Genomic DNA, 26,822 nt, shown 5'->3' with positions numbered 1-26,822 from the left:
TTTTGCTACCAAATGGCCACAAACACACATTTGAGCGAGGCGCGCGGCTTCAAGAGAGCCTAGTTTTTCTACCTCATCTCAGCTCAACCCCGGGGAGAAAAGCGGTCAAGTGATGCATCGTCGACTGGAAGCTGTGAGGTTCCCCCTTAAATGGCCCCCGTTGCCTCGTCAGCCATTTTTCACCCAAATCAGAAATTCACATTTGGACTCCATACTCGGGATCAGGAGAACCAACTCAAGAAAACTGCCGCTGTTGCTACTGCTGGAAGTTATACTCACATTTCATTTTATTAGTTCATCTGCTACCTCTTACCAGGCTGCAGTTCTTTCTGCCCTTCATAGGACGGCATTGGCCGGAGTCCGGGAAATAGCCTATTATTTTACGTCGTCGTCGCATTTCCCCTTAGGTTCTTTTTCTGTCTTTCTGGGCTGCTGGCTGCCTATCCCGGTCCAATACCCGGCCACAAATAGTGCGGCTATCTCGCACAAATCTGTTGGAATTTTTGCAGTTACAACTGGCTGGCAGCTCCATGCGGAGGATTGCATTCGGATTGCTCGGCATTGGCCCAGCTTGGCTTGACTTGGCATTGGCCACCACACCACATATGGGTCTGTCTCCTCCACAAAACGTACGGAGAATGTGTTTTCTTAATTTGAATAAAAGAACACCGCTAGATGGCGAAAGGATCTGCGCGTACGGAATCTGCAGCCAACAGACATAAAATGGAATAATTAGACACTGTGTCATCGTGTCAATGTTTCGGATGGGGAGCAATCGTTTTGGTCCATCGGAGATTGAAACTTTGTTAAATTGTAAAGGGAAAAAGTAGGTTAGCAAACGGGGGAAGGCAACAAAAAAGAATCGAACAAACCACTCACAACAGAACCCACATAAGATCATCTAGGCCGAACGAAAATGGTTTATGTAAATTTTATTCTAGCCTTTTGTAGGGATTTGCAATAAATGTGGAACTTTCCAAGGGATGATCCCTTTGCAAACCATTTTCATCTGTTGAAGGTACAAAACAATTGACACTAGCTGCACTGAATTTGCAAAGAAAATATTAAGGTTCCCTTTCAAAATATCTTAATTTCAAAAACACAAAACAGTTTAAGATCCTGCAAAAACTCTTCAACTGAAAATTCATCACTTTTTTCAATTTGTAACGGTAATAACAGGGAGATCACATTAATGGTTTTGACGAAACAGAAATATCTGATGAACGAAATGATTTTTTCTATAGGTACGTTTTCAGCCTCACTTGAAGAGAACCGAATGTTTCAAAATCATTTATAAAAGTCCTCTATCTCTAAAAAAAATCATTTTGTTCTTAACCCTTTAAAACCCTCTTCTTTGAACGGAGAAAAACGTTGATAATTTGGTGATGATAAAAAATAATCCAGTAAAGTTTTTCTCTCTTTTTTGTTGAATTTTCTCGAATAATACCAAAATATCGAGTTGATTGATTGAAACTAGTCCGACCTCACAATTCGTGGATGTAGCGGTTGAGTGGAGCAAATACTTGCTCGTGTTTATACCAATGAGCAATGAGTTTCATCTTTTGCTTTTCTTAGGTTCAAGCTAAGCTAAAACTATCGATGCAAATACTAGGCTAGAAGTTGCTCATATCACTTATCAAAGAGTCTTCACTTTAATCATATAAATATTATTCAACCAACATATGTTTTCAAGATAAACTTTGAACTAGGAACTTTCAGTTAACAACGAACTTCTCAAATTACTTCGAAGAAGAGCAAAATCGAATACCTAGTAGGTATGTTCCCGTTAAAAAAAATTAAAACACATTCCTATTCTGCTCCATCAAACATATAGTGCAGTTTTCGAATGCTCGTTCAATCAGCTCATCAACCGGACACGAATGTTCTGCTTGCAGGCCTTTTTTCTCATGTTTTCCACTTCATTATTGCTGTTCTGACCAGCAACAGAATAATCTCGGCGCGAATGTAGAAACGCACGCGGCGCGCGGGTACCCACTCATATAAATATCCCGCGCCCTGCCTGAATGCCTCCCTCAAATTCCGTTTCGAAGCTCTCGAAAGCAGACAAGTTTCCTACAAAGCCAACACGCCATCTGAATGGGTTCGTCGCTTATCCTCCGACCGCAGTCTTTCCAACTTTCCGCAAGAGCGCTTTTTCCATCCCCATACAAGGAAGAAGTTGTTGCTGGTGCTGCACGATAAATTGTCATGCTTAAACATTTCACGCTTTCCCGCGGTGTGTTCTGTTCCGAGATGCTGCTCAGTGCTCAGTGCTCAGTGCTCAGCCCGACCCCGGACTATCCCCGTAGGCCTTCTCAGCTGTGTTCCGAACCCAAAGTCCCCCATTCTACCCGGAGTTCGCTCATAATATTTATGAGTGGTGTCCTGATTGTTGCGTGTACCAACTCCGTTCTGTGTGTGCAGTTTTCGTAGCATTACCTCTATCCATGAACAAATTCGACCCCCAAATTGTGGTTCGTTCTTTTTGCGGCCGGTTGCATACAGTCAGGAACAGGCGCGCGGTGGCATGGTTGTGGCTGTGCGCGCATAATATTCCACGATTTGAGGCGGTTCTTGTTTACCTACCGAGACGTTGACCGATGTCACCAACTAACCAACAGACCGACCGCATCGCGTACGTATCTTGTTGTCATTGTTGTCATATTTTTCGTTTGTTTTACTTTTTTTTCGAGTTTTCGCAAATTTGATGACCCCTATTCCGGGAAAAGCGACACGGCGACATACGATGACGACGACGACGAAGCGCGATGCGACCTTCGTGGACTATTTGTTCGTAGAACTTCAACTGTTTTGACCGTTTACGGGGAACAAATCTTTTTGGTGACCCTTTTTTGCAAACATGGAAAAGGAGAAGAAATTTCTACGTGAAAAAAATGCGCATTTGGACCACACACATGCGCCTAGAAGGGTTCCAAATGTGTTGCACCCCGAAATTGATACTTTTTTCAAAAACATTTTCCATGTGTCTGGTGAAGAAACAACTATTGGGATTAAGGTCATTTGAGAGAAATTATCTACTACCTATATCAAACTCAAGTTGTTTCTGATCATAAAACAGTACGCTGCCTAAATGCAGGCGGAGCATTTAGCGAAAATCTGTGATCTTGTAGGTGAAATAAAAAGTTAAAAAAAAATTTAAAACAGACAAAGAAAACATTCTGTCAGATTTTTTTTTCAAATGTAGATTTTTTTAAATTCATCAATTTTGTACTGTTTTCAAAGAATTTAACTAAATGTATAGCTTTATAACGATTTTTTTTATTTTCTTCTTTCCATTGCAGGTAACCTACCCAACCAAAATTTTCGTTGAGGCTTATTAATCAAGTGAATTCATATCAGGTAACTTTTGATATGAGACTGTGGCGATGGCTTATGATGAACGGAAAATAATTTTCAGTACAAGTATCTATGTTCTTTCTTACTTCAACCCCATTAGTATATCTAGTGACTGTGTATTTTCATAATTGAGGCCCTTGGAGCCAAAGGGGTATAAGTGACAAAATTGGAAAAAACTGAGATAAGCATCTTGAAAGCATCCATTTTGTTTGGAGGCCTCTAAAGTCCCTCTAAGTGATGTACTTAAACCCATTTGACACCAACCCTTACGTGATTTCCAGAAAGTAGGTAGTGTTTTTTCATCGAGGCCAAAACATTGAAACAAATATAATTTACTTTTCTTTAGAATAGCTGATGATGTATAAAAATCTAACATCAACTTTGATTCATCTGATTACATTCAGTAACAATTTAAGTGAACCAAACATTATTAATTTGAACTTTTTTTTTTTTTTAATTTTAACCACCAATGAGTGGATAGCAAATTCCTGATTTTTGGTCAATATAATATGGGGTGTGACAAGAATTTAAGGTTTGTACGTAAGTTTGAAAAGTACAAAAAATGTTCTAGTTCGAGCCCAATTGTCTGTTGAAGGCGGTTAGTTCACTGTTATAAATCAACTCATAGTGACTGGAAGATGTCCAATTGATCAATCAAGCAAAGGCAAAGGCACGCAAAACATGCAGTGAATTTAGCGGGAAAATACCTTACGCAAATTATTATAAAAATTATACTAATGATAAATCATTGTTTGCAGAGATTGACTAAAAGTTGGCAATACCAGGTCGATCTTCAGACATAAAATCTCTTAACTTAATGTACCAGAGAATGTTTCCGATCAAATCAGCAAAAAATAAATTGAAACAAAAAATCAATTGACTTTTTTTTACATTTCGTTTGATTGAAACGGCTCAAACCATTTAATTTTACGCTGCCGTTGGACCATTATTTTTTAAACAACAGTTTCCATTCTTTTTAAAATTGATTACCATGAAGTGTGTGAACTTTCCAAAACTTTTTTTCAAAATAACGGTCATTTTTAAATTGGATTCAGTTTTTTTGAAGAACACTAAGAAGCCTATTATTAGACAACAATTTTTTTTTTAAATTCCGTTGAACATTTTTTTTTCAAACTGTTGCTAAATAATCGTCGCAAAAAATATCAGAGTTATTTTGAAAGGTAAAATAAATGCAAAAATTTCATTGCCCTTTTTCCAATTTTTTCCATCTAGACCATTCTTTTTTATATTTTCGACTTTGGAACTATGCTGAAAATAACGTCGTACGATTTTTTTAAATGTATCATTTATGTCAGTCAATGTTTGGAAAGATTGAACTATTCAACATGGATGCAATTTGTCCTATTGCATAGGAAAATGTATGGATCTCACCCAGCATTTGCTATCGGCACTGAAGCAGTGTCCATTTGTAGCAGAGTTATCTTTGAACCACACTCTTGTACCTACATCATCAAAATATCTATTTGGTATTCGTAGGGGAAAACTGAACAAAACGCACCAGTTAATAAATTGCGCCTTAAAATATGCAATGAATCAAGGGTAGTAGAAAAACTTTTAGAATTCTCTTTGTTTTATACCTCCAAACTGTGAAATTAGAACTAATATGGCAAAAATAAAGTCAACGGACTTTTATCTTCGGGTTTTACTGGATTTTTTTTTTGCTAAGGTCAGAGCACCCTGAATTAAGGATCAAGTTTCCTTTAGAAAAGAATGAAATCTCCTGTATCTTAAAAAATATACGGGAGATTTGCCGATGAGCCTTTCACCGAGTATCTAATTTAAAATACAATAATATTCCGAGTAATAACCTTTTTCACTAACAGTTTTGCATTCGAAAAGTGTAAATTTTTCTTAATTTATATTCTAAATTAGGTTAAAACCAGTTTAATTTGTATGTTCTCTTTATTTTTCACATTTAGTAACACCTTAACAAATGTTCGTTTAAGGTTGTGAAAAAAGTTTTTTTGTACAATCTTCAAAGGAAAAAATTGGTTGTTCCATACCCCCTCCTCCTTCCCCCTGTATATGTAATTATTCTTGTGCGTCTAGAGTAAGGTTGCCAGATTGCCCGGTTTTATCCGGGTTTGCCCGTATATTTAACACTAAATTAAAGAACAGTCCGGCCCGGCCCGGTTGCCCGGATTTCATTGAAAAATGCCTAGATTTTGCACGGATTTATTTACTTTGTTTGGAAAATTAAACAAAATAAAAACACCTCCAAAACGAAAGATTTTGAGCAAGTTTTATAAAAATAATCTGAGGTTTTTTTAAGCACCAAATACAGTTCAAAATCTATTGATGAGCTTTGATGAAAAAAATATTTTTTGTTCTTGATTTTTGTTAAGGAATTTCTGAGTTTTGACCTAATTTGCCTGGATTTATGGTCGTCAATTTGAAATCGAATGCCGAGATTTTGCCAGGTATTTATATAAAAATTGTCCGGTTTGTCCGGCCCGGATACGTGCTGAAAAAGTTCTGGCAACCTTAGTCTAGTCTAGTCTATTAGTATTCTCGAAGATTTGGCAAATTTTGAAGCTAATGTTTTGATTTTTGTTCAAGCAGATTTTTTTTATTATCTGACAATTTGCGCCGGGGGTCTTCGGATTTTCTCCAAAATTTAAAATTTTCTTCGTTTACGCACCATTAAAAAACATGTGTTTTTGCAGATTTCTTTTATTTTTTGAGTTAGATAACGTTTAATTTTTTTTTGAAAAAAAAACCCTTTTTTCAAATGCTCATAACTTTGTCAATTTTAAACGTAGAATGTAAAATAGCACTTCAAAATGCATTAAAATTTTACTAGCTATTCCGATAAAATAACAAATAAAAATAATATGTTGATTCCCGGTATAAAATATAGTAAACAAGCTTAAAACAACGTCCAAAAGTAACGTCTGCACCACCAAAAATTTTAAAACATATCCCATTTTATAGTCCTATTAGTTTCACAACTTTTATCTCAAGACACCAAAGTGGGTCAACAACTCCTTTAAGAGTTATGAAAGAAACAGTGACAATAAATCTCTTTTTTTACGTCAAAAACTAACAATTTTCGAACAACTGCACTCACACGCTGTGTACCGGGGGTTACAAATCTGTAAAAAATACCAATTTACAGTCGAATTAGTTTTACAACTTTAATGGTGCTGAAGCGAAGAAAATTTTCAATTTTGGAGAAAACTCAAAAACCCTAAGCGCAAACCCGTCAGATAATAAAAAAATCCCATTGACAAAAATATTAGAAATTTCAAAACGGCTTCATATCTCCAAAACGAAAATTCGAATAATATATTTTTATTTGAAAATGCTGCAGAGTGATTTTTTACTTATAAATCATTGATAACCACCAGCTTTTCAATCAAATCAATGAGTTTGAATAAAAACAGTGACTTAATTCTATAATTTATTAATTTGTTTCAAATTATACAAATTTGATTTCGATCTTTTTCGTCATCGGAAACTTCTAAAATTTCTCACGTCCCAACAAACTTGAAATAATTTATTCACCTCGAGTGAAATGGAACGTTGTCATCAAACAATCATGTAACTGGGACAACAATCTCGGTGATTTACATTGTGTATAATTTTAAATTAAGCCGATCCGGAATGCGATCTAACGAATTTTGTCCCACAGCACAGCGCAGCGGTTTGAAGTTCGTTTCCTAGTCGTTCATTGAAGTCTCTCAACTTAGCCGTACGGATCGGAATCAAATTGTTGGAAAGGTTGATATCTGGGGCCGGGCTTTCGGGTTCCATCAATCTGGTAGGTATCTCCGACTCCGAGGAAAAGTGACAGTAATGAACGGTTTAAAATGTCTCGGAATGTTTTTCTTCGAGGGGTAACTGAGGGGGAGGACGCGACGCCAGCCAGATGTAAACTCGTGCGCTCATCGCCATTTATTGCTACCGCCTGGCGGCTTGGCGAACGGCGACAGTGGATGATGAATCCGAGATGGATTTTATGCATGCGCCAGATGAAAAATGTCACTCTCGCGCTAGGAGGAGGTTAGATAATAAAACCGCGCACAAAAAAATCCTAACCATATACTTAAGTCGAAGACCCGGCTTGGTTCTTTTTACGTTATGATTGAAGCAAAACTAAAAGTGAGAAAACCGCCGGCCAGATCTTAGCTCCACAGATAGAACAGGGCGGAGATTTGGTGGGCGGACGGCTGTAATGTACCTTAATCACGCGGCGGTTTGTGTTTTTGCAATCAAAATCTTCCTGCGGATGATGAAGTTTCTCGAGTTATTTACAAAACACAATCAACCAAACGCTTGTAAGAAGCATGCCAAAAACAAAAAAAAACAACCGAACGATAAAAAAGCAAGATAATTAAACGTTTTCGTGTAGAACGCGATGGGTCTTGCGCGTGGCTTTTGAGCAAATACGGATCAAGTTAAAAGTGACACGTTTGTTGTAGATATCCCGCCCGCTTCGCGTTTGCTTAGAAGCATTTTGCAATTTGGTTCACGCGTTTGATTGGCAGCATGACCCCAACAATCCAATTGAACCTAGATTTTTATACTGCAGGTATAGTATATAAAGTACATTTCGTTAGCTTGATCATGTTTGAAAAACTAAGCTATTAGATAGTTAAGGGAAACGCGCTGTTTTACAACTCATGATCTTCGTAAAATAATGTTACAAAGTCTTTTTTTTTTTTAAATCAAAACTTAGTATTGGTCTATTCGGATCTAAGCAAGCCTTGGTCGAGTGCAGTCGTGTTTTTCTCGCTCGTGCATTTTTTAATAATAATTTCTTACTGTAGTGAAGTTCGGTTTGTTCAAATTGTTCTTTGTCTGATTGCAGTAATGAGGAAATTGTTTTTCCCGGATTCAAACTCCGAATCGGCGTCGTGCGTTATGGTTCTCCTGTTTCAAAAACAAGAAAAACTAATAATTTGCATCCATATTCCCTTCAAGCCCTGGTATGAAAAACGATTGTATCCCATTTACCCGAAAACCATTGCCCAGAATGAATTTTTACCAGAATGACAAATACCCGAAATCAAACCCCAGAATGAACCATTTCCCAGAAAAAAATTCCCCAGAATGCACCATTTACCAGAAATTTTTTTCCCAGAATGGACCATTTCCCAGAATTTTTTTCCCCAGAATGGAACATTTACCAGAATGGCACAAATCCCAGTTTTTTCCCTAGTATTATTATTTGTTTTTTTTCTAATGAATTCTTAAATATTTCATATGATTCGAAATTATTTTTTTCAAAATGATTTTTTAAATGAAACTACGACTTTGAAATTTTCCAACTAAATTTATTTTAGAACCAAAATTGTGCTTTATTTATGGTTTGGGTACTTTAATTGATTCAATGCTTACCATGGTCCTTTAAAAATCCGTTTTGGTATCCGACTCCTCACGCTGCGCGTTCGAACTTGAAAGACGTTTTGTCCTTCACGCTGTCGCGTGGCGGACGGGGCTAAGGGATCACCCCTAGCTTTCACGCAGACCTAGGAAGCCCCGGCAGACCTAGACCAATGTCTTAGGGCCGCCGCTTCCGACGGCGGGTCGGCGGCCTCCTCGGATTTGGGAGCTTCGGCGGCTTTGTGCCGCCTCAGCCCCTTCATCCTCGTTGGTTGCGGCCTTGCCGCAAAAGAATAAAGTTATAAAACCCTATTTTTTTTTTGTAACAATTCCTGTTTTTTGAATAATTTCTAGTAAGGATAAATGTTTTCAATTTTCTGGGAAATGGTCCTTCTGGCGAAAAAATTTCTGGTACATGGTTCATTCTGGTGAAAAAATTTCTGGGAAATGGTACATTCTGGTGAAAATTTTTCTGGGGAATGGTTCGTCTGGGGAAAAAAATTCTGGGGAATGGTTCTTTCTGGCGATTGGAATTCTGGGGATTTTTCATTCTGGGCAATGGTTTTCGGGTAAATGGAGTACAACCTGAAAAACGGAGGTTAAGAACACGCGTCAAGTTAGTGTCATTTTAACAGATTCCGGATGATGTGCAAAAGAAATGAAGGTATTTCAAAGGACCGGAAGTGACAATGCACAGCAGCCAGGATAGTGGATGGTTGATTCATTGCAGCATTGCACAATGGGGAAAAAAGTGTACAAACCGCGAAGAGATTCAATATCTTCCGTCCTGCATGACCCAAACCTATAAAATTATATATTCCTTTTGTGAAAATTTCCGAAGAATAGATTGGACATGGTTTAAAACACCGCACAAGCTTACGAACGGAGATATAGTGCCTTTTTAACCCCTAACCCCTATATTTTGTAAACATTCCAGAAAAACACTGATTTAAACCAGAGAATTTTGAACGAAAACAGACCTATCGTGTGTAATTTTTTCTGAGAACCGAATGAAGGTTGTTTTGGCCACCGCACGCTTCAGAAAATGGAGTTATGGCTGTTTTTACCCTCAATTCCCCTATATTTTTTTCAATTATTTCAGAAAAAAAGCATGTTCGGACTTGAAAATTTTGAACCAAATGGGTTGTATCTTAATGAGTTTTTTTCCGGTGAATCCAATGAAGGTTGTTTGAGCCCCCGCACGTTTCGGAAAATGAAGTTATGGCTGGTTTACCTTCATTTCTCCTCAATTTTTCAAATTGTTAAGAAAATGCATGTTCGGACTTGAAAAGTTTGAATCTTTTGGGACGTATCTTGTGTGATTTTTTCCGAGGAATCCAATGAAGGCTGTTTGAGCGACCGCACGGAACAGGAGTTATAGCTGTTTTACCCTCAATTGTCCAACCTTTTTCAAATAGCTCAGAAAAAGCATATTGGGACTTGATAATTTTTAACCAAATAGGTTGTATCTTGTGTAGTTTTTTCCAAGAAATCGAATGAAAGTTGTTTGAGCCGCCGCACGCTTCAGAAAATGGAGCTATGACTGTTTTACCTTCAATTCCCATACATTTTCAAATTGTTAAGAAAAATTGTGAATCTTTTGGGACGTATCTTGTGTGATTTTTTCCGAGGAATCCTATGAAGGCTGCTTAAGCCACCGCAGGCTTTGAAAAATGGAGTTATGGCTGTTTTTACCCTCAATTCCCCTACATTTTCCAATGATATCAGATAAAAGCATGTTTGGACTTGAAAGTTTTGTACCAAATGGGTTGTATCCAATGTGATTTTTCCCAAAGAATCCAACGAAGGCTTTTTGAGCTACCGCACGGATTGGAAACAGAAGTTATGACTGTTTTACCCTCATTTTCCTAACATTTTTCAAATAGCTCAGAAAAACATGTTCGGACTTGAAAATTTTGAATCAAACGAGACTTATCTTATGCAGTATTTTCAGAGGAATCCAAAGAAGGCTGTTTGAACTACCGCACGCTTTGAAATATGGAGTTATGGCTGTTTTTACCCTCAATTCCTCTGAATTTTTTTATGATTTCAGAAAAAATGTAGGGGAATTGAGGATAAAAACATCCATAACTATATTTTTACACTAGCATTGTTGGTATAGGATAACAAAAGCAATATAAATTTTGTCGGTGATATAATTCAGCCCATTCGTCATTTTACGTAAAGTTTTTTATGGCATCGAAAAATTTTAAAATTTGTATATCTGAAAAATGTAATAAGAAAAAAACACGCTAGGAAATTTTACACGTAACATTTGGTGTTCACGGACCTTCGACAATTTGAAAATAAAAATCATACCAAATACATTCGGATAGCTCACTGCTCAGAAACGCTATCAAATGAGTTCACCCATTCAAGCTTTTTCGAATACCATAGTGTTGTAGATCGGCGAGATGATTTCGGACAGTCGCCGCTGAGGGCACATTTATCTTACCGGGGCCGGGGACCAAATTCCGATCTGTTGACACCCCCTCAGAAACTGTCATAAAACGCTTTTGATATATTCGAAATATCAGCAACTGCAGCACAATAAATTTCGGACCCGATAAAAAAAGAGAGTAGGTAAACAATCATCACGGAAAACAAACGCAAACGGGGCGAAGGTCTGCCGCGGAAGAAATTGGAGTTCCCCAAACAGCGCAAGAGAAATGTGAGTCTTTATCGTTGGTGTTGTTGGTTTGTTTTTTTTCGTTCCATTTCTCGAATTCAAGGGGCCAAAAAAAGACCTCAGAAAAGGGTGGAGGGAAAATCGTGTGTCCGAGAAGTGAAATGATGAAGCGTTTAAGGATCGTTTGATAAACTGATGTCCAGCGCTTTTACGATGCACGAAAAGCAAAAACAGAAAACAAAAAATAAAGACAACAGCAATGGTTTGCTGTTTGGGGATTTTTTTTTTCGGTCATCCTTCCTTTGTACAGGCCATAGTGGGGCACACGGGATTCATTTTAAGGGGATTTATTACTCCGGTTGGTCCAAAATCTGTGCGAATCTGTGGCAGTTTCCGTGGGATGCAAGCAAGCAAGGAGGAAGAAAAATGAGAGTGTTGGCTCTTTATTTCCTGCGCTTTTCACATCTTTTGACGTTTATTATGCGACTGTCAACGGACACTCATCAACCCGGACGATCTGGAATCCCACCGGGTTGCGTTTTGTTTGAAGGCAGGAATGCGGGCTGGCCAACCGGGAGGAGTTAGTGGTTAAGCGTAACAGAAACACTCAAGTGAAAACCAAGAAGGGTTTTACAGCAACGGTTTCGGGTCTTTGGCGAGCCATAAATTTCGTTGCTAAACTGCGCGGTCCCTTTTTCTGTGGGTCTTGTTGATTTCTTGGGGGGGTTCTTTGCTCCCCCTCAACAGCCCTCATCTCACTGCCCATTTGGCGGTGGGTTTAATCAAATTTCCAGCCCCAGATTAGCACCGCAGCTGAGAAGCAGTGACGTTGCCCGCCTTCCCGTCCCTTGGACGTCGACGACGACGACATGTTGACGCGTACATACCCCTACTCTCTTCTTAATGACTTCGTTAAAAGCTTTCGGCAGTATTTTTCTAGATGAACTGTGTCGGATTTAGATCGATGGCTATTTTTTGTAGCTTTTGTTGTTGAGCGCATATTCATAAAACATTCGCTTTTTGAACGTTTCGCAAAAATGTATAACGTTCTGGTTTTCAACCTTTTGGTTAGTAGCAGAAGGAAGGCCAGCCGTCAACGATCGACGACGACGTCGCGACGATGGACGGTCACCCGAAATGAATGGCGGTGGTTGGTAGAGTATAGAGCTCTTGTTTCATTACACAAGGTAGGTTCTCGACCTCGCCGAACGCCACGCCATGTCACAGGCACAGGGAATCGGAGTCCCGGTTCGTTCAGTCAAAGACCTTGCCAAGTGCCTTCGTTCGAGCAGCTTAAGTCACGACAGCAGAAAACCGACGCGCGTTCATATGTACATGAAAAATTTTGCCCAAAGCAACAATATGACCATAAATTTTAATGTAGCAGCAGAGGAAAAATAATACTTAAATTTTTACTCTGACAGTTTTACAACTACTTCTCCCGGCTGCGCTTCTCTAAATATCAGGGGGGCTTATTATTACCCAAGCACTATAAGACCCCCTTGTCTTAACCAGAAAAGGTTTCCAAACAAGGGCACAGTGAGTGGAAGAGAAATGAATGCGTTCAAACTGCGTGTACTTCTTGAAATTTGACGATATGTTAATCTTGGCACTCTCCAATCAATCCTCGCAGAAAACACGGATTTAAGTGGCTGTTATGAGGATCGCTCGAGGCTCGCAGCCAGCGGTCTATCTAATCTGGAACAGATTTTGATGGGTGGTACCTACTTGTCGTACTTAGTATATGAAGGGCATTTTAAGTTTCATTTACATATGTTGCGATGATTGAATCATTCTTCCTTAACCAGCCTTTCACATCGACTCTTGTAGATGGAGTAAAATCAAAACCTAGGATAATGTAAAATGGTCATGAAGTTCTTAGTTTTGAATAGTAAAATGGAATTGTCCATCAGCTCTAGTTATGCGAAATAAAGATTGATTATAAAACGTCGACAATTTTCGAAATATTGTCTTTTTTCGGAAAATTGTATTGTAAATTTTAACAAACTAATCCTTATAAGTAATTACATTCACAAATTAAAATACCGTAAAATACAGTGAGTCGAGACGTGTTTTCGTAATAGTCCTATCAAATTCAGCTTTCGGCCCATAACGAGTGTATTCGAAAAAAAAAACGCAAAACTTTATTTTGTGAATAACTTTTGACGTAGAATTACGTCTTACGGCAACACTATAGGGGGGTAAATTGAAATTCGCGAACGGATCTCGCGTCACGAAAAACGCCTCTTTCACGGACATCTTTTCCGAACAACATTTTGGGTCGGCTATGTGTTCATACACCAATACTAATAACGCGCTAATACAAATTGGTGCGTAAAACACCCGAGCGAAAAAACCCCAATCGTCGACCCAAACTGCACTAGATGCGAAGTTATAAAAGAGCAAGGATTGCCCCGACCCGGTTTCATTTGGTTTTTGGTCTTTCTCTCGGTCGGTCGGCTGTTGCGACCAAAAATGTGTGCAATGCTGTTGAGTGAATGCCACTTGCTAGGATTGTGCTGTTTGAAGTTCTTCATCAGGACGACGAAGACAACTATGCTCGGCTAAGTAAACCATTTTCACTGAAACCCGGAGCATTCATTATGCTTCACCGCCATCATGTTGAACTGGTGCAGCAGTGGCCTGGCAAAGGGTTGCCAGAACATAAACATAACCTTGAAACATGGAAGAAAATCAAACTCAAAGGAACCGAAAAGGCCAAAAGCCCACCAAACCACATCAGCAGCATCGTCCAGATTCAGCAATTTTCCCCATCTGCGTGGTCAGCCAACTAAATGCTTCAGGCTACTTTAGAAAGGCATGAGTCACTTTTGAAAAAAAAAAACAATATTTTTCATTTTAATTTTTTTTCAAATTCAAATCTTAAATCAGAACTTTGATAAAAAATTTAAAAGTAATCGTCGGTCCCGATTTCTGAACAGAAAAATTTCACGAAATTAAAATGTGTAGAAGTTTGAGTATGACACCATTCATTGACATTTAATATTTATTCAAGCAAAAAATTCCATTGGAAAAACCTGAAAAAAATTTCACTCTCTAAATAATTTTGTATTAAGTTTGCTTTTCATTACAGTTAAATTTGTTGTTGAATTTTCATCTCCATCCAATGTACAATGACGACACCTTTTGTATACCCCTTAGTGCGCATTTTCCCTACTGATTCGAATTAAACGCATAATACCTACTGAATCTTTAAAGCTTTTCTCCGAAGCGTTTGATAAAACACTCGAGGTTTGTAGTTGCATAATTGCAGGCGCATTGGCTCAGTAGCATTGGATTTTGAAGCAGCTATTTTCCCGCCTTTTGCTATGTAATTATCTAGAGGTACAATCTCTCTCAATTGGCCGTGATAGTTGATGAATGAATATATAATTCATGTCAAAACGATCAACATTTTCCGAGTATGAAAATTTATTATTAAACATATCCTACTGACACAGGACCGGCTGTCGTAATTCTACGTTAACCTTGCGGTCGTGGCTTATGTACAACCTCTTTAACTTTTTTTAATGCATGGATGGAAATTGATGAAATTTTCAGTGAATCTACCTAGTAATGTAATTTATACGTGTACACAACTTGGTGACAATCTGTTAATTTCAAATCAAATCTGTCAAGTGGTTTTTTATATAGCGTTCAATACAGAAGCTCTATGACATTTTTTTTTTTTGGGCAAGATCAAGAAAAATCCAAAAAAGTTTTCATATGATTTTTTCAGGGTTGTTGTCAACCTACTAAAGAAACTAAAGTGAACATAAAGAGACGCCATCTGCTCCTTTGGAAATTATACATATATTGAAACCCTGATGTCAGATCTGTCAGATGCAGCACACTCTAATTCTCCTCGACTCAGATTTGAAGGAAAACAATTCAAAATGCGCCAAAACTGGGAAAACTCAAAATTTGATTAGAACCTCACAACTCAGAAATGAATAATAGGGGTTTTCGCGAATTCTGAGTTGTTTTCATACATGCACTCAAAAAGACCGTCTAAACGCTCTGAACGAAAACAACTCAGAGTTTTATAAAATTTTGACACGGTTCCGAAAGGGCTCATATTTTATTTGATGAAAAAAGTGAAATTTCAGATCGACTTAAATAAAATTAAACAACTTCAAGGAAATAATTTTATTTTCCGTCGCCGTTCTTGCTCATGGATAGCGTTCGATGTAAACTGACTTTCACCGATCCCAGCAGCGAAATCCTTGGCCGCATCCGGTGGATTTCAACATTTCGAATTCTCACCTTAAATTGCGATGGAAGTTGTTCTTTTGTCTTCTCCATTCCAATCATCGCTTTCCACACATCCGTGACGAGTCGAACCCAAAACGGGCATGATGTGGATGATCCAGGTCTAGATCCATACTAGCTGTACCTCGGTCGGGTTGGATGGAAAAAAGATCCATAACAACTGGCAATGTTTGTCTGACTTAAAAAAGTGGGAATATACCAGAAGATAAAAACTAGATTAGGAATAGCTGAAAATAAATAAAATCCTTAAATTTTAATATCTTACCCGTCGTATTTTCGCCGAAGTTGAAAATCAACACTTCCTGCCGTTCGATAAGTAGCACCCTGAGGCCAATAGACTTTCCGGATGACATTCTCGGTCTTGAAGGGCGTCCGGTGCTGAGCTCCCACCAATCCGAGTGGCGAAAAGGTACGCTGCATCCGGTGGTAACCAACCTGAAAAAAAGAAAAAACAAAATAAAATTTAAAATTTTACTTGGCTCTCGTAAAGATTTCCTAGAAAGAAAGATAAAGTGGTTGAATTCTTTTTTCTGCTTTCTAAATCACAAATGATTTTTTGTCAACTGCAACTTCAAGCACGGCAACCTAACAATCCATTGGATTTTGCATCACTCTGAGTTGTTTTCATCTATCTGGATCCAAAAAATGTGCGTCTTAGCTAAGTTCAAGGTTTTTAAACTCACTAGATGAAAACAACTCAAAATTTCGATTGATTTCAACTCAGTTGTTTTCATATTCATACATGATGCGACTCCTGAACCAAAACAAATCAGTGTCTGAATAATTTAAAATTACCGTGCACTGTCACTTTCGTTTCAAATCTTTAATGTAACATTTAATAAGGGCAAAACTGCCAAATGTGAACAAATCGAGTTCACTGTTATTCTGGATGTTTATTGATGGACATAAGTATTCGACATTTTTAGTGTTCTGAGGAAGTTTTCGTTTTTTTATCATGTCCTTGTAAGGATCCTAGTTATGGAAAGATAGTTGACATACATGTCCTTAGATAGAAAACATTTCACAGGATTCAAAAAATACAGTTCAACTGGCGTTGGAATGTCAGGTAACGCCTATTCATAATGGTGTTATTTTCTACTCGTGTAGGGCCAACAGGCGTAACTAAGTATTTGATGAATACAATAAAAAACTTAGATCCCCCTTTCAAGTTCTAGTTTTTGTGTCCAAAAATGAATTTAAGAGTTCATTTAAAAACGAGCATCAATTTTTGTTTAATTCTTTAATACGATTGGAGCGCTACTTAAGTGACGCGATGAAAAATTTAAAATTCAAGTGATTTTGTTCAGATTTGTCCTAATATTTTTCCAAATTTGCCAAATGCCCAAATTGTGGTTAAAAAATTATGATAGCTTAGGTTCATCGTTTTTCTTCACAACTATTTTGAACTCATCTTGCTCAATTTTGACTTTAATCTAATGCGGTATCAAATTAGCATTTTCAAATTGCTTGGCACCTGTTTCGACATGTTTTGTCTCAGATTTCAATGGAATTTATCTTTTCAAATAAACACCCTAGAAGCAACCTGTGATCTGATGCCATTTCAGAAAGTGATAACATTTTGAAAATTATCCGATCTATAAATGCCTATTTAATGTTCCGAAATTTAGAAAGCATTTATATCGTTTTGAGTTAACTGCTAGTTTCGCCCTTTACAAATGTTAACGAGATTTGTTCCAATAATTCATAAAAAACAAGGTTTTTTGAAACACGAGGTTCTCCGACTTTGACAGTAAGTAGGCGAGGAGTGAACGGGGCTCTCAATGAGTTTATTTACAAACATAAGATTATTTGCTCAGCTTTTCTGTGGTGTGTTGGTAAACAAACTCCATGGGTTCTAAAGTTGCATATAGCCTGAATAGACAAAACGGCTGAATGGGGAATTTGATATTCGGTAACACCTCCTACTTATATATACACACCTTGATAAACAAACTGATTTGACAAATCTTTTGCTCGATTGGAATGAAACTGACAGATAAGCGAAAATTTCAATCGGCACACGGCGCGCGCCTCTTTACAGTAGGGTCTTTAGAAATAACCATCCAGCAGAGTTCATGTATGGTGGATAGCAAATCAAAGCTTGCTGAGCATTAAAAATTTGAAAGTGAAAATTTCGACGGGTGTTTTTTGCTCCTTCTACTGTTCAAAACAAGCGGGAACCGGTACGAGATATTTAGATGCAAGAATTTTCCTAGATTTAGGATTGAAAAATACAACGAGCCTGATAGGTTTTTTTTACTAGAACAGTGGTTTTCAAAGCCGTTCCTACCGCCGCTTGGAGATGTTGAGAGTCTGCGAGAATATCCAGTGAGTATAGTATGGGTTCAATGATTCATCTTCATAATGAATCGACTACTTCAGCTGATTAACTAATTGGACTGAGTGCTAAAAGTTTATAGACCGATTTTCATAAATTCCAGCTTTTAGGAACCTACCATTCTAGTCTTTAGTAAAGTTTCAGCGGAAGCCTTTTTAGAAATTTCTAAGGAAATTTAACTTGGATATACTATTCTACGATGAGATCATTCATGTTGAAAAGTGGGATATCTTCACTCTTATATGTATGTATGTTGTATGCCAAATTCTACTGAATCAAAGCAATCGAAAGATTCCCTTTAATTCAGCCACGGTATAAGAAAAGTTCAGATACCGGTATTTCGATAGTAACTTACTGTCTACTTCAGTGTGTGATTTCGATTGATAAATATGTATCGTTTCCCTTCCTTCTCCGAGTTAGGTAACCTACTCGTAGGTTGCAAAAACCTCCGAATGCTTAGCAGTTGTGCCGTTGTCTGTTTTTGAGTCTATAGAATACCCGATTGTGTCTAAGCACTTACGAGCGCTTGGTTTATCAAAAGTCGCGACTCGGCTTCGGCTTTATCTGCTTCTTATTTGTTTTTAGGCTCAATCTTACCTGGATACGATGTACAGTGCTGATAGGATAGGGGATCCACGTTTTTGGCCACATCCTGAATTGAGCCAGTTTTTATACTGGCGTTAGCATGCATGACTTTCCGGTCCAAAGTTTTGTTCACCGGATCCGGGTTTCACCCAGATTTTTCCCTTCCACGAAGTTTCTTCCCTCTCCAGTCTTTCGAATCGAATTTCAGACCGCTTTAATGCTTACTTCTTCCAATTTTCACCAACTTCCTCAGCAAATTGTGTGGGGTACATGATATTTTTGCGCTTTTCCGGGGAAATTCTTCTCATTTTCACGAAAATTATGAAAAATGGTGCTCACGATACACAGAGTTTTAAGATAAACTGTAAAAAACAACACCCAGCAGAAACGGCTGTTAAAACGTCATCTGGAATGAGCAGGGCTGTATCAAAGTCGTGCTTAGACATAATGGAAGACCCTATACCTACCCTATTTTGGGTGTGGCCTGGTAGCTCTTCATTATTTTCTACCCGATTCTGGATAACTGGTCAATAGTTGAAATGAGAAATAAGTTTGATTTTGAACTCTGTTTCGAATTCCATTTTTATCCAATCCTTAACAAATTTTGAATAACTTAAGGCATGCTCCCATACGCAGTAAACGAAAATGACCGAGTTCGGTAATTTTTTTACCGAAATCCTAACATGTGTACATCGTTAAACTGTTCGGTAATTTTTTCGGTAAAAAATAACCGATTAATGTTTTACCGAAAAAATTACCGAACAGTTTGACGATTTACACATGTTAGGATTTCGGTAAAAAAATTACCGAACTCGGTAATTTTCGTTTACTGTGTACCTAAATCTAATATTTGAATAGAGATGGCAAGAACCTGACCTAAGGTTGAAATGGAAATTTTTCATGTCATTTATATGATTCTTGGACTTAGTGAATTTATGGAGATATAGTTTATCAGGAAGCTTTCTGTCCGAATTTTCAGTGAAAAACAGTAGATATCAAAAGTACAAGAGAGTACTAAATTTGGTTGTTTTTTTAAATATATATGACCCATTCCAGCGTGACGTCACAACGTTTGCAAAACAATTTTTTGGTATATTGTATGTAAGTTTTACAGGACATATCGCACATTGGTAAAAATTGTACATTATAAGGTCAAAATTTAATTCTCTACAATTTGAAACCAAAAGTTTTTGTATAGAATAAAAAGTTAACAAAATATAAGCAAAAGGAATCGTGACGTCACAACGCGCCTCTTTTTCCACTTTTCAGTTTTTTTTACAACGCCGCATTTTTCTGCTCTTCTATTTGATCAAATTTTATGAAAATTTCAGGAAAGTATCGATTCATTACAACAAACTAATCGCTGTTTTTGATTTTTTCAAATTTTGATTTTAATTTATTTTTGAGCGATTAAGTTTCGTGACGTCACAACGCACCATTTTTTTAAAGCAGGGTTTTGCAAAGCGTTGTGACGTCACGAAATTTTATGGTTAGCTACATGAAATAAATCAAAGTATAATCTTAAAATGAATGCTTAATTTACTTAAAATGCTTAAAAACTTAATAAATAATGTGATTTGGTGATGAAATCGATCCATTTATTCCCAAAAATTAAAAGGAATTAAATCTCAAAGGACCATATAAGCAGATAAGGTTTGCAGCACTGCTCACATCAATTTTATTTGAAATTTTTTGGTGCGATCATGTGAATATTATTTAGGACAAAACTAAAACTAGGAAATATTTATTCATAAAAGCGTTGAAATGTGTTTCTTAATTATTTTAATCTTTAATTGCAAAGGAAAGGAAAAATAAATGATAATTTCAAAGCCTTCGATCTTTTCAAAGATAGTTAATCGACACTAGAGTGCCTAAATCAGCCATCTAATGAAAACCTTATAATTTGCAAGCTTAAATAGATCCTAGGCCTAACACAAAGTCCACTGCCAAATTTGGGGATTGGCCCACGGAAAAAGAGGGCACAATGAGCCTAAAATTTGTATGGAATTATGAGAAATTGGGTTTTGAAGGGCATGCAAACCAACTTATGCACCAATTTCTGAAGTCCCTATCGGTTGATTTGCTTGAATTATAGTCATTGACAAAACTTTCATTATGACAAATAGTTTATCTCAAGATCCCATTTCGACAATGGTTTAGTTAAAAAGGTTTTTGAGTTTCAAAAAGTAGCTTCTGATGGGTCAAATATAAAAAAATACCTGAATGATTGTTAATCGACGCTAATTTTGAACGTTATAGCTGTTTTATGATAACTCTAATCGAAACGCGTTCCTCAGATGAAATATTGTCATTATCAAAGCTTTAGAATACTCAAATTTAAAAAAAATTAAACCTAAATTTAAAAAAACCTAAATTATTGAGAAAAAAACGGTTTTTTTTATCATGTCGAACAAAATCTACATAATTCCATACAAACTTCAGGTGCGTTGCGCAACCCCTTTCCTTAGAATAATCTGACCCAAATTTTGCATGAGACCTTGAACATATTTGAATTTATTTAATTTTGTAACTCAGTTCAAAGTCTCTTTTGTGAGATTTTATGTGAACACGGGGTTCGATTTGGATTTTCTAGTGACATCCTTTGAGGTCGAAATTTCAATAAGGGCAGTTTTTTATTAAAATAATTTAATTAATTTCTATGACAATCTTATGAATTTTCTAATAAAAAAAGTTAATCTATTAAGTTTACCATGTTCAAAGATTTTTTGAATCTCATTACATTTATTTCATGGAACTTATTTTGTTTGAACATAATGCCAGAAAGAAATAGAAGCTACTAGCGGTGTTTTTCATTCTAACATAGATATATGAAGAACTTGATCTTTTGCAAGATTTTTATTCAAATCACAGATAACTACCTGCTTTATGATTCACAAATATTCTTTTACAAAATTGATGAGGATTTCATTTGTTTGATAGTTTGTTTATTCTTGAATCAAGCGTTTTTAAGCGCTGTTTTATATGTTTTATTAGAAATGTTTAAAAACAACTGAGTTAATGCAAAAAAAATCATTTTCTTTAAAAACTTGATAATAGAATTCGTTTATTGAAGCACATTGTTGTGTTGAACTAGTATTGAAGAAATACTATCATAGTGTTGAAGTAAAAAGTCTGGAACGTTTTCGAAAAAAAGTAAATAAATTTTCGTGACGTCACAACGCATTCTTTGCCCGGGTGCAACTCACAACCTACTAAACCGATTTTAAATCTAAAAATTGCATTAAATTCCACTCAAAAAGTTTGAAGAGACCTCCAATTTTCGACAATATGTGAAATTTCAGTAAATCATAAATTTAAAAACAGTGGAATTTTCGTGACGTCACAACGCTTAAAAATAGATACCTTTATTTACGATTCTAGAGCGTAAACCTGCAGTGATTGTTATTAACCTTATATCATGCTTAAAAGATGGATTTTCTACCATCATTTTGCAATAATTTTTTTTGACATAGCTAGATTTTTGACAAAGTTATGTTATAAATAAAGAATATTTGCAAAAATCAATTTAATTTCATACTAAAATTTTTAAATTTCAACGTTAACATACTCAATTCTATAAAAAGGTAGCTGAAAATCTTTTGATGGAAAATGACACTCAAGAAATAACCTTTCTAGCGCCATGTAATTTATTTTTGAATAATGAAAAATAAAAATCGGTTCTCCAGTTGAGGGGTGCTTGGAATGGGTCATATACTAAAAACACACATTAAGTGTGGCACTGCTTAGACTCAGTGAATCGACGTGAACTACAACTAACTCTAGAAATGAAGTTCCTCCATCAAGTAACGGATAAAATTGTTGGTACCATTTCTCCTGTTCTGGCGAATCGGAAAAAGCAGAAAAAAGAGAAAGAATTTTATAAAAGCTCGTTATGAATCTAAGCGTCTTCTTCTGGTTGTGATTCCCTTCCTTTCCCCTTCCCCAGTGATCGATGTATATATAATTGGTATAATACGAATGGAAACGGCCCGAGACGAGACGAGACGAAGCCTGAAATCTGAGCCCCCAGAAAGTGGCCCCAAGAGTTGGAGCTGATTTGCCCGTAGAGATGAATCGGCGGCGTGCAAGATGCTGCCTCAAGTTTGTTTGCTGGAATGCTGTGTGCTTTCGTTTGATGCTGATGCTGCTGTTGCTGCTGTTATTGTCATTCTCGAGCGAGCGAGCGAGCGTTCTTGAGCAATCGAGCGACCGACCGTACCGTTTATAAACATAAACTGGAGGCTTTCAGCAGAAAAGTAGAAAATATTAAAAGCGAGAGATAATGATAATGGCGTTGTCCGGTGGTGTTATATATGAGAATCATAACAATAAACGTAAAAAATGAGAAAAAATGACGATACAGAAACGTTTCGGGTAATTAAGATTAGGATTGTTCCGTTTCGTTCGTGCCACTTGGTTGTATGAAGGTTTGGATATCGCGTCTCGGGATTCTTCTATTTAGTCAGTGACAGCCAGCCGGTGCTCCGCTTCGATTTGATTCGTTTTACGGCAAACTAGAGCGAGCAGCCAAGCGGTCGGGAAATCGTATCACCTATCTGATGCCATTTGTATGGGCGTCTTCCCATTATACGAGAGAGTGGCGTCCCACTGGAAAGTGCTCTTTGACTCTAAATCGACGTCCATTCAGTTGGTTAATCAATTTCAGAAAAACCAACTGCTGTGAATTTAATTTCAAGTAACGCAATTCTCGACTGGCTATCAACTTCTCGCTACGGTGTGTCGAGGCACGATTCCATTCTTCCAGCCTAGGTTTGGGGAATTGGCTTTCAAATTCACGTTGCGCTACCACCTTAAGCCTCGAACTTTGGGATCACCCAACCAAACCTCCGACTGTGCCCAGGCCCTACTTTTCAAACGGTGCATGCGGCGCGAAACATCTTTCGAAAAATCTCCAACTCAAATCAGCTATCCATCTGTCCGCTCCAACAACAAAATCCCGAAACAAGAATAACTACGAACGGCATCAACATTTTGGGCACCTTCAACTCTTTCCACGTCAATTAATCAATCTTTTTATCATCGTCGTCGTCGACCCTTCCTTGCCTCGGATCATCGGAGATTCCCCGCGCAACAATGAACCATGTCATTCAGGTCCCAGCCAGAAATTGACCTCAACTCCGTGCTCTGACAACAGCAACGGACACTTGGTGTTAGAGAAAATCAACACGGAGGAGGATATTCTTTCCCGCAGATTCTATTATTCATCCTAGGTTCAACTGTATACGTGTGTGTGTGCGTGGATTAGTTGGGATTTTCGAGATGTTTTTTTTTGCTCAAATCATGGCCGTGACCCACTCGAGATTTCCAGATGAAGGATGGATGATCATGATGATGATGCTGAGGATTGTGTCGAAGGCTAACCTAGAGAGAGGGCTTCCAAGAATTTCTTGCACCCATCAGTGTCTATCAGGGCTGTCGAGAAGTGGTGAAGAATATAGATTGAGTTGAATTCCGGGTGATCAACTCGTTCTTGGGATGGACGTTTATATTGTTTTCGGAATTTAAGTCTTCCTGAGGATAAGTCCCATGAATATAATAGGACATGAGAGTTACGAACACTTATGAAACTTTGCAATCGTTACCAACACTATGCCACCTTAAATGCAGAAATGAAAGTATAAGTTGGAAAAACTGGATTCGTCGGAGATACCAAGGATATAGTAAAAGTTTTTCTTACAAAAAACGATAAAAAAAATTTAAAATTTTTTAATGAATAATCAAAAGATTACCCTCATTTTGTTCATGAAAAGTATTTCGATCAAACGAATGGTTTTTGTGATACACGCAATCGTAACTGTCTCATTTTTATATGAATTAAACCTTATTTATTCTTCCTTCACACGGATATAACATTGTTATTTTATCTCTCCGAACATATTTGTTCAAGATACATTTTTTGTCATTTTTTTAATTTTAAACATCATTGTCATTTTTGTCATGTTTGTCGTTTTTGTCATTTTTGTCATTTTTGTCATTTTTTGTATTTTTTATTCATTTTTGTAATTTTTGTCATTTTTGTAATTTTTGTCATTTTTGTCATTTTTGTCATTTTTGTCTTTTTTGTCATTTTTGTCATTTTTGTCCTTTTTTTCATTTTTGTCATTTTTGTCATTTTTGTCATTTTTGTCATTTTTATCATTTTTGTCATTTTTGTCATTTTTGTCATTTTTGTCATTTTTGTCATTTTTGTCATTTTTATCATTTTTGTCATTTTTGTCATTTTTGTCATTTTTGTCATTTTTGTCATTTTTGTCATTGTTGTCATTTTTGTCATTTTTGTCATTGTCATTTTTGTCATTTTTGTCATTTTTGTCATTTTTGTCATTTTTGTCATTTTTGTCATTTTTGTCATTTTTGTCATTTTTGTCATTTTTGTCATTTTTGTCATTTTTGTCATTTTTGTCATTTTTGTCATTTTTGTCATTTTTGTCATTTTTGTCATTTTTGTCATTTTTGTAATTTTTGACATTTTTGTCATTTTTGTCATTTTTGTCATTTTTGTCATTTTTGCCATTTTTGTCATTTTTGTCATTTTTGTCATTTTTGTCATTTTTGTCATTATTGTCATTATTGTCATTTTTGTCATTTTTGTCATTTTTGTCATTTTTGTCATTTTTGTCATTTTTGTCATTTTTGTCATTTTTGTCATTTTTGTCATTTTTGTCATTTTTGTCATTTTTGTCATTTTTGTCATTTTTGTCATTTTTGTCATTTTTGTCATTTTTGTCATTTTTGTCATTTTTGTCATTTTTGTCATTTTTGTCATTTTTGTCATTTTTGTCATTTTTGTCATTTTTGTCATTTTTGTCATTTTTGTCATTTTTGTCATTTTTGTCATTTTTGTCATTTTTGTCATTTTTGTCATTTTTGTCATTTTTGTCATTTTTGTCATTTTTGTCATTTTTGTCATTTTTGTCATTTTTGTCATTTTTTGTCATTTTTGTCATTTTTGTCATTTTTGTCATTTTTGTCATTTTTGTCATTTTTGTCATTTTTGTCATTTTTGTCATTTTTGTCATTTTTGTCATTTTTGTCATTTTTGTCATTTTTGTCATTTTTGTCATTTTTGTCATTTTTGTCATTTTTGTCATTTTTGTCATTTTTGTCATTTTTGTCATTTTTGTCATTTTTGTCATTTTTGTCATTTTTGTCATTTTTGTCATTTTTGTCATTTTTGTCATTTTTGTCATTTTTGTCATTTTTGTCATTTTTGTCATTTTTGTCATTTTTGTCATTTTTTGTCATTTTTGTCATTTTTGTCATGTTTGACATTTTTGTCATTTTTGTCATTTTTGTCATTTTTGTCATTTTTGTCATTTTTGTCATTTTTGTCATTTTTGTCATTTTTGTCATTTTTGTCATTTTTGTCATTTTTGTCATTTTTGTCATTTTTGTCATTTTTGTCATTTTTGTCATTTTTGTCATTTTTGTCATTTTTGTCATTTTTGTCATTTTTGTCATTTTTGTCATTTTTGTCATTTTTGTCATTTTTGTCATTTTTGTCATTTTTGTCATTTTTGTCATTTTTGTCATTTTTGTCATTTTTGTCATTTTTGTCATTTTTGTCATTTTTGTCATTTTTGTCATTTTTGTCATTTTTGTCATTTTTGTCATTTTTGTCATTTTTGTCATTTTTGTCATTTTTGTCATTTTTGTCATTTTTGTCATTTTTGTCATTTTTGTCATTTTTGTCATTTTTGTCATTTTTGTCATTTTTGTCATTTTTGTCATTTTTGTCATTTTTGTCATTTTTGTCATTTTTGTCATTTTTGTCATTTTTGTCATTTTTGTCATTTTTGTCATTTTTGTCATTTTTGTCATTTTTGTCATTTTTGTCATTTTTGTCATTTTTGTCATTTTTGTCATTTTTGTCATTTTTGTCATTTTTGTCATTTTTGTCATTTTTGTCATTTTTGTCATTTTTGTCATTTTTGTCATTTTTGTCATTTTTGTCATTTTTGTCATTTTTGACATTTTTTGTCATTTTTGTCATTTTTGTCATTTTTGTCATTTTTGTCATTTTTGTCATTTTTGTCATTTTTGTCATTTTTGTCATTTTTGTCATTTTTGTCATTTTTGTCATTTTTGTCATTTTTGTCATTTTTGTCATTTTTGTCATTTTTGTCATTTTTGTCATTTTTGTCATTTTGGTCATTTTTGTCATTTTTGTCATTTTTGTCATTTTTGTCATTTTTGTCATTTTTGTCATTTTTGTCATTTTTGTCATTTTTGTCATTTTTGTCATTTTTGTCATTTTTGTCATTTTTGTCA

The 26,822-nt window shown here is 35.9% G+C and overlaps 2 protein-coding genes across 13 annotated transcripts in view; one reads left to right on the top strand and one right to left on the bottom strand.

Moving 5' to 3' along the window:
* The window catches only part of LOC129749972 (cadherin-related tumor suppressor), a 339,347-nt gene that overhangs the window by 171,031 nt on the left and 141,494 nt on the right, over positions 1-26,822 (top strand). The gene's annotated exons all lie outside the window — the stretch shown is intronic.
* The window catches only part of LOC129749976 (uncharacterized), a 45,569-nt gene continuing 34,162 nt past the window's right edge, over positions 15,416-26,822 (bottom strand). For 2 of the 3 annotated variants that reach the window (XM_055745143.1, XM_055745142.1), the window contains exons 2-3: positions 15,873-16,042; positions 15,416-15,781 (exon numbers count right to left, since the gene is read on the bottom strand). In XM_055745143.1, the coding sequence (XP_055601118.1) occupies positions 15,646-15,781; positions 15,873-16,042 (306 nt within the window). In that variant the 3' untranslated portion in view covers positions 15,416-15,645. Of the gene's footprint in view, positions 15,786-15,872; positions 16,043-26,822 lie in introns of all 3 variants that reach the window. The other variant, XM_055745144.1, reaches the window with a different exon arrangement.

This window comes from Uranotaenia lowii, chromosome 2 (assembly GCF_029784155.1).
Source record: "Uranotaenia lowii strain MFRU-FL chromosome 2, ASM2978415v1, whole genome shotgun sequence".
Classification (NCBI taxonomy): domain Eukaryota; kingdom Metazoa; phylum Arthropoda; class Insecta; order Diptera; family Culicidae; genus Uranotaenia; species Uranotaenia lowii.
The sequence above is the reverse complement of the archived record's forward strand: the minus strand, read 5'-3'. Positions and strand labels throughout refer to the sequence as shown.